This window comes from Sphaerodactylus townsendi, linkage group LG04 (genome assembly GCF_021028975.2).
Source record: "Sphaerodactylus townsendi isolate TG3544 linkage group LG04, MPM_Stown_v2.3, whole genome shotgun sequence".
Classification (NCBI taxonomy): domain Eukaryota; kingdom Metazoa; phylum Chordata; class Lepidosauria; order Squamata; family Sphaerodactylidae; genus Sphaerodactylus; species Sphaerodactylus townsendi.
The window spans coordinates 108,396,347-108,416,092 of record NC_059428.1 but is presented as its reverse complement, the minus strand read 5'-3'; the positions used below and the strand labels follow the sequence as shown (position 1 = coordinate 108,416,092).

At 40.1% G+C, this 19,746-nt stretch overlaps 1 protein-coding gene across 2 annotated transcripts in view; it reads left to right on the top strand.

Moving 5' to 3' along the window:
- The window catches only part of PCCA (propionyl-CoA carboxylase subunit alpha), a 345,506-nt gene that overhangs the window by 151,559 nt on the left and 174,201 nt on the right, over window positions 1-19,746 (top strand). For both annotated transcript variants that reach the window (XM_048493110.1, XM_048493109.1), the window contains exons 10-12: window positions 5,669-5,771; window positions 8,450-8,544; window positions 13,031-13,181. In XM_048493110.1, coding sequence (XP_048349067.1) covers window positions 5,669-5,771; window positions 8,450-8,544; window positions 13,031-13,181 — 349 coding nt within the window. The remainder of the gene's footprint in view (window positions 1-5,668; window positions 5,772-8,449; window positions 8,545-13,030; window positions 13,182-19,746) is intronic.

Here is a 19,746-nt window from a genome sequence, read left to right as displayed (position 1 = left end):
TGGGAAGTTTTAACTATCTGCTGTTGTCCAATCTTAACACCTCCAACTGGCATGGGGAAATTGTTGATAACATTGCAGAAATTGGTATATATGGATGAAATATTAATGCTGACTTATCTAGTGGCCAAAAAATGGATAAAAGACAAATTCTTAGAATGGGATTATCAAAGATCTTTAATAGCAGCAAATTCAACTTGTTCACCTGTAAATCAACTCTTAGTTGGAGAAAAGGGTTGTATGTCCTATTATCTGTTCTACATGACTAATCTTAAATTAAGGCATGCATTTTCCTTAGCCAGATTTAATATCTTGCCATCTGCTTTACTTGAGGGCAGGTTTCAAAAAAATACCAAGGGCTGAAAGAGTATGCTTATTCAATAGTGCACAAGTGGAAACGCTAGCGCACACTATGTTTCACTGCCCAAATAGGGTATACTTAAGGCAGGGGTGTACCTAGGCAAACTGGCGCCCGGGGACAAAACCTGAGTTTGGCGCCCCCCCACCCCCGGCCCAGCGTATGGGCGGCCACCCTCCCCCACCATGACCAAACAATGATTTTTTGTACCAGCTCACAAAACACCTCCCACTCCCATCAAAACATACATGGCTCTCTCCCCACCAACTCTTTTCCTAATTTCCTAATCACAACAACCCCATAAGGTAGGTTGTTAGCCTGAGAAACAACTCCAAGCCAGTGCAAGTGGGTATTAAGCATGTAAATCTCTCACAAATCACCCCCAGCAAAACATTTACCAAACAAATGTCAGCATCATCTCTCACAAAACACCTCCAGTGGAATCCACCTCCAAACAGAATCACTTTCAATGGTGTTTAAACTAGGGAGCTCAGATTCTTCTTTTAAATCTACCTTAAAGGGAGAATCTAGGGACCCCGGTTAAAACAAAGTTGAAAGTGATGCTGTTTGGGGGTGGATTCTTCCCCACCCTGAAACAGCATCACTTTTGAGGGTTGGAGATTCAGATGAAACAAATAGCAGATTTGGCTGGAATCTGGGCAAATTTGGGCACATTCGGACAAAAATTGTCCGATTATGTCCTGCCCAAATATGAACAAATGCGAATGCAAGGTATTTGGGTTTTTTGGGGGTATTTTTGGTGTTTTTTCGGCCTGCAGGGAGCATATTTTAAAGTTAGCAGCACCATGATTTCAGGGCATCATCCAGAGACTGTCCTGGTGATACCACCCGAGTTTGGCGATGTTTGGTTCAGGGGCAGCAAAGTTATGGACTCCCAAATGGAATGCCCCCATCCCCATTGTTTTCAATGGGAGCTAACCTGAGATGGGGGCTACCCATTTGGGGGACCATAACTTTGGTCCCCCTGAACATAACTTCACCAAACTTGGGTGGAATCATAAGAATAGTTAACAGATGGTACCCTGAAATTTTGGTGTCACTAGCTTTAAAAATACACCCCTTCCAGGCACCCCAAGATTCTTTGTTTTGCAGTGACTTTGCTCCATTGTAGCTAATGAGGAATGTCTGAGGCAGGCTGCACATTTTTGAAGGTAGAGGCGCCAGACTTTCAAGGTGGCTCCAAGAGGCCTTGAGTAATAGCATCCAAGCTTGGTGAGCTTTGCTTCTGGAGTTGGGGGGGGGAGTTGAGAGAGTTCTGAGAGATCTCAGCACACAGGCTTTCATGTGCAGGAGCGGGGAAACAAAATAAGCCTTTTGGGGGCCCATAAAATTGTACCCTCCAGAAGCAAAGGTCTCCAAACCTGGATGCTATTACCAGGAGGACCTCCTGGAGCCACCCTGAAAGTCTGGTGCCTCTATCTTCAAAAATGTGCAGCCTGCCTACACACTCAGAAATTCCCCATTGGCTACAATGGAGCAAAGTCACTGCAAAACAAAGAATCTTGGGGTGCCTGGAAGGGGTGTATTTTTAAAGCTACTGACACCAAAATTTCAGGGTATCATCTGTTAACTATTCTTATGATTCCACCCAAGTTTGGTGAAGTTATGTTCAGGGGGACCAAAGTTATGGTCCCTCAAATGGGTAGCCCCATCTCAGGTTAGCTCCCATTGAAAACAATGGGGATGGGGGCACCCCCTTTGGGGGTCCATAACTTTGCTTCCCCTGAACCAAACATCACCAAATTTGGGTGGTATCATCAGGACAGTCTCTGGATAGTACCCTGAAATTGTGGCACCACTAGCCTTAAAAATGCGCCCCCTGCAGGCCGGAACGTGGAAAAAACACTTAAAAATTCAAAAACGCACGAACGACCCTGAAATGTTGGCGCCCCCCCCCCCCACGTAACTAAATGGGGGGCGCCCGGGGACATAGAGTACCCCCTGTCCCTAGGCAGGAACACCACTGACTTAAGGCATAAGCATCGAGTATTGTTCACATCTTCTAACCTGGATATGACAGATGACCGAAGGATAAATCATTTTTGGATGACTCTAATCAGGATTTTTCTGAACTAGTTGCCAAGTTTTTGTTTGATATAATTGGTACTTCTGCAAAGGGAAGTTTTTGTATTAAATGATGGTTATTTTGAGCTGTATTAATGTTATTCTGGTTGTAAACTGTTTTGTTGTATGATGCCAATAAAGGCTATATGCATGAAAAAATAGCAGAGCCATGAAAGGGATAGGCCATGTCTTTCCTAGTAGCTGCATCCCTAGACACTATGGCCTTGCTCGATCCATGACCACAGCAGCTATTATGAGATGGGCTCTGTGGGTATGGATATGGCAAGCAGACCTTTGCTAAAGCCACAGTCATTTGCTAAAGCCATAGTGATACCCCTTCTAAGGCAGTAGACTGTTTGAGGGCAGTCTGTAAAAAAAATAATGATGGAGACCAGATACAAGACAAAGGGGAATGGAGGTATGTGGAATGATTTCACAGAAGATGTTTCCAAGACACAAGGTTTGACCACTGGGAATATCTGTGGTGAGCTGTGAATTAGGAAAAGGCCCCTGTTTTGAGACCAGTAATTTATTTGTAAGTGATCTGGAATCAGAGATGAACTTAAATTTGGAGTTGACACCAGATTATTCATAGAGGTGAAACTTGTATCATACTACAAACATCCCTTAAAATGACCTTTCCAAGCTGGATAAATGGATAGTAAAATGTAACAAAATATAAGTCAATACAGGGATGTTGTGTAGGTGTAACTTTCTTTCCTCTTGTTTACCTGGCTCTCATATTGTGTGTCCTTTACCCATTTATCCTTGAGTATGGTTATGACTGTATGCATTGTGAAAGGGAAAAATCCCAGCTTCATGTATATAATGTCTAAACATTCTGGTTAGTACTCAGGAAAGAGGTATTGGGGATCAGTGACTAGCACAATGAAGACACCAGTTCAGTGTGTGGTGGTGGTAGGGATTATTAGAAAAGGAAATCGATTGATGATGCAGCTACATTTCAGATTCAGTGTATAGTTATAATTGTTGCAACCAAAATAACCAAGGCTTTGGAGCAACTTTGCTGTAAAGACAGGCTTGAAACCAATGGTGCTTTTTTGTTTTAAAAATGACTAAATTTATGAATCTGTGCTGGGTATTGAAAAAGCAAATAGAGGAAAATCACAACACTAGAACTTGGGGTTGGTCAGTGAAATTGATTTGTTCTAGATAGGGTGGATACAAGAAACCTTGCATTATTAAGTGGTGGAATTCATTACAACAAAATGGAGTGTTTCCATTGGGTTTAATGACTTTCAGAGAGGATCAGATGAATTCTTGGGTGATAGATAGTAACTACTATTAGTCATGATGGAGCTGCTGGATTCAGAGGCAATATGAATACCTGTTTCTCTGGGGACAACCATTTTAATGTGCTTCTATTAATCTTTACAGCTTTGAAAGCCCTTCATCCAGTTTAACTGTAGAACATCTTTCTTTCCTATCAGTCCCTCATATACAGTGAGACCATCTGAATGACCTGTGTTTAGGAGTTGAATCTTTGTTAAATGATAGATCAGTGGTTCTCAACCTTCCTAATGCCGTGACCCTTTAATACAGTTCCTCATGCTGTGGTGACCCCCAACCCTAACATTTATCCATTTTACAGATGGAGAACACTGATGCAGACAGTCTTAGACGAACCCTGTGAAAGGGTTGTTCGATCCCCAAAAGGGTCCCAACCCCCAGGTTGAGAACCACTGTGATGGATTGATTGAAACATGTAACAGATCCACCTTTGAAGTGGTATCGTTATCAAAGATCCTCCTCCAAAAGCCCTTTGACCCATCTTGGTCTATTACCTGCAGGTGCAGCTTGTGTGCATATTGGAACCATCAGACTTGCCACCGTTGGAAACATTTTGCTCATTTATCCTTGATTTGATCCAGCAGAGCAGTTCTCGTGTTCTTATGATCAGATCCATGCTTACATCCAATCTGTGTGATCAATTCTGGATTATATGTGATATACTGATCAGGCATTGTATTTATACATACCCATGTGTATCCAGAGGTCTTTAAGGTGTACTAGAGTGGATCATATGGTGCAAATTATTTCCTATGACCATGTTTCCCCGAAAATAAGACAGGGCTTATTTTCAGGGGATGTCTTATTTTTCCCCATGATTTTGCGCCCCCCATGTGGCCAGATCACCTGCGCTGGGGAATCTGTAACTAGGGCTTATTTTTGGAGTAGGGCTTATATTTCAAGCATCCTCCAAAAATCATGCTCATTTTCAGGGTAGGTCTTATTTTTGGGGAAGCAGGGTATGCATAGTGGTGCCTTTTACTAACTGAGGTTGTTTGACATTTCTGATCATTACTAGAAAATGTGCGCTTGCCTACTGTGATCTGTGGCTTGGCAAATTGAGGCTGAACTGCTATTATGCCCTGCCTTTGAAAACTGGGAACTTTCTGTTAGTTCAAAATACCTTTAGCGCTTTGGATGCTCTTGGTCCAGTTAACTTTAGAAAAGTACTTCTTCCCTTTCAATCTCTTGTATACACGGAGATCATCTGAGCGGTCTGTGCTTAGGAGATGCATCTTTCTTTGATGCTAGACTGATTGCAGTGAAGAACAGATCCTCCTTTGTCATAGCACCTTTTTAAAGGAACATCCTCCCAAAACAACCCAATTGAGCCACTCCAGACTTTATTGTTAGAAGGTCAGTATAAGCCAACTAGATTTTGCTAGGGGTCAGATCTTGATTGCATAAACTGGCATAGGTTTTCTGTTTTTTTTTTGCTGTCTGTTGCTTTTCAAATCATGATTGTATTTGGTACTGTTAGGTGCCAAAATGGTTATAGGGAGCTGTTCTTGGTGAGGTGCAATTCCTAAAATAAAACTTCCTGTGTGGGTCATGGCCTAAGCCAGGGACAGGCAGCCATAGGGTGGGGGGTGCTGAACAACAACTTGCTTGACCATTTGGCTTCACACACATGGATGGTTGTCAAACCAAGATATTGAGGTCAGTTCCTGTGGCATTGCTAGGATTCAGCTTGCTCTTGCTGTGACTGGCTAAGAACAACCCCATCTGTCTCTCTCCCTGGTGCCTTCCGCCCTCAGTTTGCTGATCCATTTTCACAGCTCGATATTGTGGGGATTTTTGTTAGTACTCTGGCCAAAAAAGTTGCCAACCCTGACCCAGTTGTTGGATAAAAGTTCAGTGTATTAGTTTGTTTTTTCTAATTTGTTTTTTCTAATTCTCTGATTTGTTTGCTTAAAGGGAAGGCTTTAGGTTTTCATCTCAGGAAGCTGCTTCAAGTTTTGGTGATGATCGATTGCTAATAGAAAAGTTTATCGATAACCCTCGACACATAGAAATTCAGGTTGGTTTTTTTTGCACATGAATTAAATATATTTGTTGATGGAACTGATGATTGAATTAGTCTCAAATTAATTTCTCCTCTGAAATAGAACTGAACAGAGATTCAGCAACAGAGAACAAAGATTTATGTTTAGCCTTTGAATATTTGCTTCTTGGTATATATATTAAACTTTATTGTACATGAGTATAGTAGTAAGTTAATCTGTGTTTTCTCCCCATCTGTAATACAGAGTCCTTAACTTCTATCATGAATTTTGTTTAAGTAGCTTGGAATAAGTTCTGATGAGCTCAGTAAATTAATGCATCACAAACCCTTCTCAACCCATGAACAGCTTTCAGTGGTGGCGAACCTATGGCACTCCAGATGTTCAAGGACTACAATTCCCATCAGCCCCTGCCAGCATGGCCAGTCGGCCATGCTGGCAGGGGCTGATGGGAATTGTAGTCCTTGAACATCTGGAGTGCCATAGGTTCGCCATTGACAGTCCTTGCAGTTTTGTAGCATTGTAATCCAAACTTCCTTAGCACGTGGTAACATTCAGATTCTAAATGCAGTAGCCAGAATCCAAAGAAGTGGGCAGCCTGGCCTGTTTGACAAAGGAAACTTCAGATTTGTGTTTGTAAACAACACCTTCACGTGGTATATAAAACCCAATTTTTGGAATGGCAGCAGTACTGGCAAAGCAGTTTACCTTCTGGCTTAATGGTTCACTATCACTGGGCATGTGCAAATCCTTTGACACTACTGTTCGTCTCTTCCCTGCTTCCTAAAAAATCTGAATAGTTCCTTTAAAAGTCGTGGCTCTTGACTGTATACTTATTTTATCCCCAAGAGGATTTTGGCCTTGCTTTATTTTATTTATTTCAAATTGCTTTTGAAATGAGGATTTTAGAAACAGTTTAATATATGGTATGGAGATTGTCTATTCAAAGAATAAAACCTGAAAAGTCTTACAAGACAGGTCCTTTGGAGAATGCATAAAATGTCAATCCAGAGATGCCACTGGACTCAAGGCCAGCCTCTCCATGGCCACCATGGAAGCACCTGGCAGCCCCACTCTGGCTGGCACAGAGCCCAGCAGCATCTTGGGTAGCAACATGGAAACAGTGTCAGGCTGGAACAGGCAGGACTGATGCTTTTGGGGAAGGGGAAGAGTGGATATATATGGCCCTTCCCTGAACTTGACTCTAGGTGCTAGTGGAATAATGATCTTGGATGTGAAGCTCATTCTGGTGGAGCAGATAGTGCTTCTGCTCAGGTAGGGATGATGTTTTTTATTTTCTCTACTTCCACATTTAGCCTCCTCTCCCTGAAAACTTAGGTGGATTCTGCATGGGCCAAAAACAGCAGTGTGAAAACAGTGTAAACCGTTTTACACTGTTTTAAACCATTTTACACCATTTTCACACCACTGTTTTTGGCCCATGCGAAATCCACCTTAGAGTATGGAGATGTACGTGGGAAGGGATGGGAGAAACCATTTCATCAGCATAAGTGCCTTTTGCTAACATTGTGGGACCTTTTATGGTCTTGGGGATATCCAATTCAAACATCAATTAAAAATCTTAGTTCAAGAAAGTGAAATGAGTCGTTCAGCTAGTTTTTTTAAATGTCAGTTTGTATCTGTCATATTTTCATCCTTTGGGGAAGGTTCTGTGCGACTCCAGTTGCAGAATGCATGGAGGTAAGATCTCCTTCTTACTAGAAGAGAATATTTTTACCCTGCTTTTCTCAACCGTAAGGAGACTCAAAGCAGCTTATAAACCCCTTCCCTTCCTGTCCCCACAACAGCCACCTTGTGAGGTAGGTGGGGCTGAGTGAGTTCTGAGAGAACTCTCACTAGCCCAAGCTAACTACATCTGGAGGAGTGGGAAAACAAACCTGTTTTTCCAGATTAGAGTCCACTGCTGATAACTACTATACCCCTCTGGCTCAAAGATGCCCCGAGAGAAGCAAAACTATGATCTGAACACACTTCTAAATATATTTTTGATTTCATTTAGCTGCTCATAAATACAGTACATTGGATCAGGGTACCAAAGTAACAGGATTTATATTTTTTTACTTATGTGAACTTAATTGTCAATATGGATTTTTTTAAAGTTGCCTGAGAGACCAGCTTGCTGGGGAAGAGGTTTAGTTTGAGTTTTAACGTTCTTACCACTATGAATCTGATTGAGCAAAACAGTGAGGTCCTGTTCCAATTCAGGGAAGATTCCCAACCTGTAAGATGAGAACATGCACCCCTCTCTGTTCCCTTCTGTTTGAAAGTGACAAATGAATTGATCCCAGTTGTCACCATTAATGTCACAATGTCACAACCTGCATCATGTCTTTGACCACCTGGTTCAAACCCCTATTCTTTCTGTAACTGCAGGGTGATATGTTCAAAAAGATACAGTCCAATTTAATTCACCTGTTACTTGTTTATTCCCATGGAGGGGGCATAGTATAGCCTGACACTTTATCAAGTGGAGAATTATCCCTTGAATGAATGAATGACTAATAATCTTGGAGTTTCTGAATATTATGTATGCATGTAGTTTTTTTTTAAGGCAGCCTCAGTGGATTGATTTTTGTATCATTAATTTTATTTTAACTGGAACTATTGCATCAATGTTCCTGGTACTGAGAGAGACAAACAATGCATTTATTTATTAAAAGTTACCTTTTACTAGGTTTTGGCTGATAAGCATGACAATGCATTATGGCTGAATGAAAGAGAATGTTCCATTCAGAGAAGAAATCAGAAAGTGATTGAAGAAGCACCAAGGTGAGTATTGGCACTTTTCATGAGTCTGTACAATCCTTTGGAGAGTGTAGGTTGTGAATTCCACAAGCCATTTAGTACGGATGTGCAGTACAGCAGAGAAGTGAGGGGGACGCCTCAACTGTTCATCTAGTACCATGGGGTTGGATAGACACACTTTGTCCCCTTTGGCGCAGAAGCAAATACCATGGAAACTAATACCATGGGGAAAAAAATACCATGGAAAAAAATGAGAACTTCCACAGGTGTTCCCCTCCTTTAGCTGTAGCCTTTGTACTTCATCCTGTACTAGGAATACCCAAACTCTTAGGAATTACTTTTTTGGTGATGTAGGGGGTTGCAGCAGAAATGTTAGAAAGTCTGCTGCTTGAGCTCTGCTCCACTCCCAGTTCTTCGGGTCCAACCTGTATTTCTTAGCACAAAAATTGACAGAAGGTGGTAATAACATTCTGGTTTGTTTCAGTATTATTTTGCAATAATATTTGGTGCTGTGCATAATTCTGTGCTGTGAGACATGGGCTTCTGAAATCTGTTCTATTCTGAGAAAAGGAATTATAGTTTGGCATTTCAGATTCCGAAGCATTGGAGCACTCTTAGAAAATAAACAGATGGGCAGTAGCAATGTGTGGAATGACTCAGAACTGCCTCAGCTAACAGAATTACCTGTCTGTTAAAATCATATCATTACACACATTCTGGATTTTTAAAGGGTTAAAACTCCCAACAGAAACAGATACTCAGCCTGTTGAGATGATAAACCCCCTGGAACTTGTATGGGTGGTGAGATTTCACGTAGGGTGTGGGCTGCTGCACAGGCTCGGAGTTCCTGTGTTGACGCATAAACAGTGTCTCCCTGTTTCAGCATTACCTTCTATGACTTGGACTGGGAGAAGAGCAAGGTTGTTTCTGCATGTGTACGTTGTTATTGTTTTTTGTGGTCACCCTCTTCCACCTGGAAAGCCTCCCTACACCTGGGAGCCCTCTGGAGCAGCCCCTCATATGGCATAAGGGGCAGCTGCTGGATTCTCATATTGTCCATCCCTGTGCCGCTTATGCATGGGCTTCTCTGGATCTGAGATTATGAGTGTGATGAGAGGAAGAGGAGGAGAAAGAGACGTGATTCAGAGGTTCTTCTCTGATATCACTGCAAATAGGGGTTGAAGTATGTGCAGGGGATTATCACTGGAATAGGCTGTCTGCTATGCTTGCCTGACCTGTTTACTGGGGAAAAAAAGATTTTTATTTTATGGTTTTGATGTGAAACCTGAAGCTGAGTTTTTCAGGAGGTACTTGTGAAGTCTGCAATCCTTTCAGTGTGGAAAAAAATTCCTCTCCTTTATACCCATTCCATTTCAATCTACAACTCCTCTTGCTTCTGTACTATGTCTTTCTTGTCCTTGACTGTGAGCTAGCAGATTGTCTTTATTTATGTTTTATTTCTGTATAGCACCTAGTTAGTTTTTAGGCGCTTAATAAACACAGATTTTCAACCATTTTGTGTACAGGAAATGCTCTATTGTAGTGTTCTGTTGGAATTCTGATTATCTGACTCCCCTGCTGTTGGGATTATTACATTAGTTTGATTTACCACTCTAATATGAGAAGTGTGATAAAATGCTTGTTGGTCTTTGCTTTCTAAGTGGGGTGGATGGGAAGAGAGACAGATTGTCAAATTTCAGTTTTAAAAATTCTGTATACACTTGTGTATCCAGATCAGGTTCTCAGCATGAGGACAGGAGTAACCTCCTCCCTATTTTGATAGGTAAAACTTGCAAAATTTTATAGAAGTCGATATAAATTTGAACAGGGTAGTATAGAAGCATAGTCTGAATAGTGTGAAGAAATATGGCCAGAATAGACATTTTTTCTCCCTGTGTTTTCTGAGCCTCTGGCCTCAAGATGATATATTTAGTGTCCTATAGTGAGAAAACTCATTGGTTGGGGATCAGTCTTCACAGAAGTTTTCAAAAGGATTTCCACAACTGCACTCTTGGGAAAAAGAAACAGCTGTGCTTTGGGTGGGGATGGGGGCACCTTGCTGTGTGGAACAGATGAATCAAGTAAGAAAAACAAAAAATTAAAACTTTCAGCTTTAAGGGTAAAGTTGAAAGAATAATTTAAGCTGCAAGCTGTTACTGTCATTGGATGTCACATTCTGTGTTACAGGCGAAAGTTGAAACAGCAAGACAGTTCAGCGGGAAGCTTTACAAGTTTTGATTTCAAGATTCCCCCCCCCCCCCGACATACCCAACCCTTCCATCACTAATGTCTTAATTTGTTCTCTATGGAAACAAAAACATTCCAAATGAGAGTGTTGCTTAATCCCGTATATTAAATCATTAACTGAAGTTTTTTTTAAAAAAATTAATAATGTGCTTTGTTTAATTATGGAGGCTATGATTCCAAAAATGGAGGTATGCAGGTACTTGCAATTGAGTACATATGTTACTGTGATGGGTGGCCCTCAGCTTCTTCATTTGCTGAGGTAGGCTAAGCACTTTCTGACTAGACTTGCCAGATTTCCCGCCTTTTCCCAGTCATTGAGCAGCTTAAGATGGTACCATGTGGTGAAATAAAGCACTATTACTGAGCCCTGTAACACCCCAGAAGGTAAAAGGAGCTTGTTATTTTTACTTCTGGCAGTTCCCCTTATCAAGGCACCAAATAATGCTGAGGCAGGTTTCAACAAACAGAATTTAAATTTATTTAACAGAGGGAATGAGAATAGGAGAAACTTAGATGGTAAAAGATCAGGAAAAATATATGCAAGAGGTTTGGCTTCGGTATCAGTTTTCAGTTTCTGGCACATATCTTATTTAGGTTTAATATGATTCAAGTTCAGTAGCTTAGATGTACTATTTGGTACAGTTACAGATGTTTCAGGCTTAAAGATTATTACAGCGTCCTAGCAGCTGGTACTTTTCCAGACTATCCTCACACCTAGTCTTATCTCAGTTAGAAACCCCAAACTAAACATATAACTCTCTCTGGAAGTTAAACAAAGCAAAACACTAAATACACCAGACTAACTGGTCCTAGGAATTATTCTACTTTCTTAGAAAATCTGTTCCTATCTGGTTTATATGGCCGTCTGTGGAAAGACTCTGGTCTTCCACCTCAGCTTTGACCTCTCTATAAACTATCAGTTCTCTCTGTTGGGGTATCATTTTTGCTCTCACAGCTCAGGTTATCACCATATAACCAGTCAAGTTCCTCACACTATCTGAAATACAACTTCAGAGAAGGTGTGTTTAACACAGTTAAGGCACTCAAATGTTCACACAAAGGAATCGGAATCCAAAAGCTCCTTTCGATCTTTTCTTGTCAGAGAGATATCCTCCTCCCTCTCTGAGTCATCCTGTTGCTACACCAATCAGAGCACAGGTTAGCGCATCCAATCAGATCGCTCCCCCCTGTACTTATGGGGCTTATTCCCCACTCTGAAATGTAAACAACATTTTTCCTTAGACAGACCTGCACATTTAAACTCTCTTATACTGTGCAGTCCATCACAGTTACATTTTCATCTTTAAAATATTGTGCTAATCTTTGCTGAGACAGGAATTAGCATACATGCAAATTGTTCTGGTGCATTCTTTTGTGGCTTAACTTGCTTCTTGCATGTTAGAGATTTAGGGTAAGGTCCTGCTTGTCCAAAAGAGCACAAATCAATTTTGGGAATTTGCACCTCAGTTGTCTGGATGGGTATTTTCAAAAAGATGCTGACCATTGGTTTCTAAATTTGGTTTCTAAATGTGGTTGTGGAAGAACTCAGGGGATGTGGGGAGGGGTGGGAATATGGATCAAGGTTATGGTATTGCGAAAGTGGGGCTTAACTCCCACCCTCCTCTATGCCATTTTTCTAACCGAAAATTGCCCTGGCTGCTTTTAGCTACAATCCAACAGGCACAATGCTGGATTGTTGGGAGGGTTAAAACCGAAGAATTGAGAATCACATTTACTACGATGAGCTCCTTGGAAGATGAGCAAGGTAAACTTGTGAGAGAAAGGGATAATAATCTATGCTCAATAAATGTTTTATCTGTTTTTACACTGGAAACAGGTCTGTGGAATGAGAAAGAGCTCTCCTAACTCTAACATTACTCCTGTGGACACTACAAAAATTGTTTATCATCTGTAACAGAACCATGTGTTCATGTGCTAGGCTGAACTCCTAATGATTTGATCCTGTGACTCCGTACCTCTAGTTTTCCTCTAATGGAGAAAGAATTCCTTCAACAAAGAAAGACTGTTCTTTCTAAAATAAGCCTTTCACCATCAAAAACGTCATTATCTGTTGGAAAAAAAGTCTTTGTTAACGGAAGACTTAGTGAAAGTGTTGCATGATCCAACCCCATATATCTGATGTGAACCTCAGTGACTTTATGTTTCTGTTCCCCACCCTCAATTCTATTTTGGTATCAAAGGTATAAAATATTCCCAAATGCTGCTGTCTATGTTTTAAAACTTTTTTTTCAACATGTGTAAGCACTTTTTTAGATCCTGAGACACGCAGAGCAATGGGAGAACAGGCCGTAGCTCTTGCCAAAGCTGTAAAATACTCATCTGCTGGAACAGTGGAATTCCTGGTGGACTCAAAAAAGAACTTCTATTTCTTGGAAATGAACACTAGACTTCAGGTACCGCATGTGGGGAAGGTGGTGGTGGAGGGGAGAGAAGTGTTCTTTTAATTGTTAAGTGTGTGTACAGATTGTTTAGCATAATACAATGAATGCATGTTTGTCATCTTGTGGCTTCAAATTCATAGTCAAGTAACTCTTAAGAGATCTCTTTATATAGTATTCTGCATATGCCATGTCAGAAACAGTGCTTGGAAAGAAAACCGTTTCACTTAAATCATATGGTAGCTATATGTGTTCCCCAGTCACTGTGCCATAGGGAATGAGGTGTCTGTATTGTTCTCTTGGGCCATACTAAATGTGGTAAGGAGAGGATGCTTTAACTGACAGTATTAAAAGGTTAACTTTTGAACATACATAGTTTGGGTCACAGTAATGTCACCATAGCGATCCAGGAAATTAAAAGGTGATTGAAGTGAGTCTTGGGAAAGCACTCATACATTAGTAAAACTTATCCATAAAACTTCTCAGTGCTTGTAAATGTAAGCAGGTTTGCATATTCTGTGTTTGTTAGTTTTACAGGGTAGTTAGTATGTCTTCTGATATTAGACATTTTAAAAGTTGGAATAAGTGTTAGTTTTAGAATTACCAGTATTGGAGCACTCCTTGTTGTTTATTGGAAAAGCCAAAACAAGATCTGAGAAGTGTGACTGTTGCTATTGCAATAGATACTTTCAGGTGGGTAGCCACGTTGGTGTGCAGTAGAACAGCAAGATTCGAAATGAAGTTAAGTTGCAGCCAGAACTTATCTGTGGGAACCAACGGAAAACAAATTAATGCACAAGTGGTGAAATTTTGGAAATGGAAAATAAATCCCTGAAACTTCAGCTTCTCTGTAAAATTTGTTTTCTGGTTTAAAGAGACTGAGCCGCCATGTGCAGTGGAAATTTCCAAGGCTGGAACAAAATTGGAAATTGCCAAGGCTGCAACAAAAAGCTTTCCAGATAGAAAGATTGTGGTTGCTGGAAACTTTAGAATGCTTATTTTAAACACTTTTTAAGGCAGTTTGAGAAAGGCTTCCCTTCTGTAGTAGCAGATTCATTCTTTCCCAACTTTGTCAGAAATTTAAAAACCATTAATTAAAATGTATATTAGGTACATTCCTCTAATTTCACTAGCTTGGCTGTGTATTGTCCCTAATTAGTGTTTCAATTTGAGGCTGGTGAGTAGTAATTTTATTGGTTTCATCCCCAGGCTTTTCCAGATGATCTGTCACTTTTCTCCTTCCCTCAAACTTTGATGTCTGTTAACGGACTTGTAACTAGCCATCTAAGGTTTTCTTTCCTTTTCTTAAGAGCCAACTGTTAATGACTCTAATGATGCTCTTCCAAATTTAACTTTAGAACTAGGAAAGTGTGCAGATGTCTTTGTTTTTTTGCAGTCATTTTAAATGGTGTTTCTTTTCTGCCATTTGTTGTATATTTTTTTGGGGGGGGGGTAAGTTGGCTGGATGATTCATTCACTTGCAGCTCCTTCACAGTGCCAAGAAAGATCTGTGCCCACTGTTATGGCTAAGGACTGCATTTAGCCTTTGTAACTTTCTACATTGTTTGTAAAGGAAGCCTTCTTAAAACATCCTGTAGAACGGCTGTCTCATCTCACAGCTCAGTTTTCAGTGATATGATCTTAGCCTCATGCTCAATATGCCAAAATATAGAAGGCTGTTAAGGATGCTGGACTTGTAAACTTTTTCATTTGGTAGGAACATTGGGTTGGATAAGTATGAGTAAGGCTTTAATTGTGGGACAGTCCTTTGCAGCCTTTACCTTCCTATTGCAGACCCATGCACCCCTGAGTCGCATCCCTCACCTTTTCAGCCTTCTCTGAAAAACTGTGCAGGACTCATGAGAAAGAGGCACAGCAAGGGTGGGTGTGATGGACAGCTGTATTTTAAGGAGTTGTTCTGGTCATAGAACCCTTCAAAAGGGATTGAAAGGGAGGTCAAAGAGAATTCTGAGAATGGCAGTTAGAGAATTCTGACAGTTGAGAACTAGCAGTTGAGTGGGAGAGAAGTTAACAGACAGAGCTTGGAGACAGCAGTGTGAACTGCAAGCTGTCTGGAGGGAAAAGGAATACAAGGGATGAAAAACATAAATGGGAGGTGCAAAGGCAGAAAACTAAGGTGGCTCCCATATGGGAATTCACAATGGCAACAGAGCCACCATGGAGGAATTGGCGCTACGCTTTCCCCTCCCACCTGCCATTTACTCCCTCCTTCCTTAACTGTTGCTTGCAGACATTTTCCCAATTTTCTTTTTAAAATTCTACCGGTAATGGTAAAATGTTTGCTAATATCAGAGGCTGGTTGATATGATGAAAAACAGGTAGGATATGGCACCAGGTGTAGGAAGGGACGTGCCCAAATCAGCACCTTCCTATCTTCACAGGTCCTAAACCTTAGAATCTCCTTAGAATCTCCTTAGAAACTTCCTTAGAAGTTTCTTAGAAGATTCCTTAGAAGATTCCTTAGAATCTCCTTAGAAACTTCCTACCAAAGGAGGTCTGGGAAACCTCAGAGTGTAACCTGGGAAAACGTGGAAAGAGGGAGGGAGTCTTAGTGAAAACAAGCAATTAAGCTGCGAAGAGACTAGACAAAATAATCCATTCTAAGTATTAAATGAAGACTGTTTAATAAAACTTAAAATGTAACCATCCTGGTTGTGAAACAGTATATATTACACAGAGTATGTGCCTGGTTTCTTGGTACTTACAAAGTAAACATGGGACCAAACTCCTGAAGTAAACCAAAGCAAAATGACCAGTTCACTTTCATATGCCAAATCTAAGTAGTTCACTTTCAAATGCTGATCCTAAATAACAATGAGTAATATTTAATGACGTGTTTACAATTAAAAGCACAAAACACAACATCAAACAGAAAAGCTAGATAGATATAATCTTTTCTACTAAAAGATTTAAATGTGGTCAGAATTGATGTGGTGGAAGAGAGTGCTTCTGCGGTAGAAAATAGTCCCAAATGACTATGAGCATTATAACTTATTTTTAAGTGCAGCATTCATCAAAACAATTATTCTGATCAGATTACCTTCTGGAGAGAAATTGTGCACGCTGTGATAGCAGTATGTAAAAGCAAGTACAGAGGAAAGGAAACAAAAATATGAAATGAATTTGTGACATAATATCCCTCTGCGTTTGGATATTACTGCATTTCCCTTTGTTAGGAATAAATTCCCCACGTTGTGGCTCCTCCCCTCCACCCCCAATCTGCAACTCAGAAGAAATGAATGATTCAAGAAGAGGTGCTTCTCCAGAAATAGAGGAGGAAGAACATGAAGTTAAAGTGAGAGTGACTCCAATGAGCAGGACTCCTCCTGGGAGGAGCTGCGTACACCACCCTGGTCGCTATCTCTGCCCGTCAGCACTGGCTGGAGCTGGGGGACCACTGCTAGGACTGCTTAAAGACCAGCTATGTTGGCCTTGGCTTTGTAAGAAACAAAGGATGACTTGGTTACACTGTCCACCGTGATGCCGCCCAATATAACCAAGTCATCCTTTGTTTTTTACACTAGCCCTGAGATAAGTTGAGAAGGGGAAAGTGAGTCTGAGAGTGGGTTGCGGGGAAAGGACAGGGAAGGGGCCAAGGAGGAAGAGGGTTGGGTCAAGTCAGAGGGGGATGTGAGGGTGGAAGACGGGTCAGCTTTGCTCCTTTTTCCCACTCAGAAACTCAGGGGTTGGTAATGCTGGGAATAGCTATTGACTGTAGGCTCCCCCCTCCTGTTTTTAGGTTTTAGTAGCATGTTTCATATCAATATGTTCCCCCCTTTAAAGCGTTTTTTAGCATGTTTAATGTTGATTTTTAAAACTATGTGAATGTTAGCTTAACCAGGTGCTTTTGCTCTTTTAGAAAAACTTCCTTGGTATATTCTGTTGGTTCTAACTTATGTATATTGACTGGCAATCCTTAGCACGCGCGCCATCCTACTTTTGGAAAATTGGCAGGCAAATGCCAAACTGACTGCTTGTCACAAGGAGGAGGCTTCTTGCTGAGATTTAGTTTCACCCTGGGTAGAATATAAGGAAGTACCTTACTAGGGAGGCTGACAGGGGGAAGAGGCAGGGGGAACAGAACAAAGTAGCCACTAGGACCTAATAGGAGCATTCTGCAACCAAGAAGGTCCAGGAAGTGGCGACGGATGAATTCACAATTGTTCTTAGATCTTTCAGTGGAAAAGAATATAAATTGTTTCGCTTAATCAAAAAGCTTTCTCAGTGGAATTGTTGAATGAAGGGCAGGTATGACTTGTTACATTTGGGAGTTCTATTAACAAGCCTCTGCTATATTAAAAGTTAAACGATTATAAAATCAATCTTATGTTATTAAACATTAAATCAAAGGCATACTAACGCAGTCTAACTTACTCCCAGTATTTGTTGAACACAATTCTTTGAATGCTGTAAAGTTTTAACAATGTTATACTGGAACACTCTGTTCACCAGGGTGTGACCAGAACATTCAAAAAATCATGGCTGATCATGGGGTCTCCATGGACAAAAACCATTTGAGACGGGAGCTATAGTAAGGAGGGGAAGTTGGCAAGTTGGAATAGGGAATATGGTTGACTCCATCCCAAAATGAACATCACTCCTTATCATGTTAACTGGGAAAATTCAATGTAGGTTGATCTTTCTGCATATATGCTCCTAAATTGAGATGCTGTCCTTTCCACATTTCTTCTGCTTGCCAAGGAGTCTGCTGCATTCATTTAATCCCAAAGTACCTAGCGCAAATACTTCTTAGATCAACAGAAGTCTTTCATTTCTTGTAGGTTACACCACTGATGATTTGTACAGCATCAAACTGAATTCTGCTCTGTTTACTTCATTTGAATTCCTCAACTATTCTTGGTGTTGCATTAATCTCGGTATCATTGTTGGCCTCAATAACTAGCATAGTTTCACTGGAAAAACAGTGGCCTTTGCAGATACTGTTTGTGCCCAAAGTAGTTGTGGTTATCTTCATAGAGTCCCCCTCCTGCTTAATAAGTGTAATGTATTATTCTGAGCAATCCCTATTTTTTTGCTGAAATATCCTCTTTTATTTTAATTAAATATATCATGGTACATATTTATGCACTTAACACATTTTTTCTTTCCAGTCTCTCATGTTCTTAATAAGAATTCCAGTGTAAGACGAGTTGAAAAGTGAATTCCATTTAGATTACTGAGATGAATACCCCATTTCACTGCCAAAAGTTGTCATTGAGTTTATTTCAGTTATTTCAAAAAGTTTAATTAACCATTCTTTAACTGTTTGGAATACCTCACATTAGATATTTGCAGTCAGTGCCTCTCTGAGGCTGTTACACTGTCTATCATCTGGGTACACTTTTGGTGTTAGTACACCTTTGTCTCAGATTGCGCTGAATTTTTTGAAGCACATGAAATAAATAATGTGTGTAAAAATCGTAGCAGAACCAGAACAGATACTGAAAAAAAATCCTTGGTGTTTTAATTTGTACTTTGTATAACTTATTTCATTAAATTAATTAAAATGTCAGTAAAAAAAAAAGTCTATAAGAAGAAAATGCATAAGTACAATATGAATGCCTTGTTAGTTAAGATAGTATTTTTTCATTGTCTTCTTTTCCTTCTGTCTTCCTCCCACACACATACTTTGTACAAAGGAAGTATGTTGACGCAATAGTCAATGTTTATGAAGGCAAAGATTTCTTTTGAAGAACTGATTAAATAAATGTTTTGAGAATAAATTGTACAAATATTTTGGTTTCTGGAGGAGTTTTATCCTAGTTTGATTGTTCACTATAAAAGTTGGCTCCACAATGGAGTATTGTATTTCACATTGGGATAATGATTCATGGAAAAAAGATGCAAAAACTCAATAATTAAAATGCTTCTGCAGAGATTTCAGTCATTTCCCAAGACATAGTTTTGAGAGTGTAGTTCTTAAAGGTGCTTCAGAAACGGCAATAACAAATTAATGTGCTGAACAAACTTCTTTTCTCACAGTGTTGGTTCTTGATAAGTTGTAAAATGTTAATAGGAAATGTATATCTTCTGTTGAACATGGCAGGGAAGATTAAGAGCTGTCCTCATCTGTGAATGCTATGATTAAGCTTGACATACTGAAGTGTATCATGTTTGAGGAAAAATGAACTGATCCCAGAGGTAGCTTCCAAACTGCACAATCAAACCCCCATTTCTGGATGTTGTAAACATCATCTTTGCTTCTTTTTCCCCCTTAAAGGTACTGATTTCAGTGATGTCATTAAAGTTGTCAGGCTGTCTTAAAATATGGTGCTGTAAACAAACTCCAAATGCACAGAGGGCTAATTATGGATGCCATCTGTTTATTTTTACTAATTTTTTTACAAGGCTTACTGAAAGGATATTACAATAGACAAAACATTCTCCTTCAATTAACGTACTTGAAGGAAGATACCTATCTTGTTCAATGACCTTATCCTGTTTCACCAAATATATATGCTATGACATCTCATGATAGAGAAACCTCATTTCACAAAGGTTTCTTCAGACATATCACTCCAACCTCAAAAAAAGTATATATAAAATATATATTTTAGGA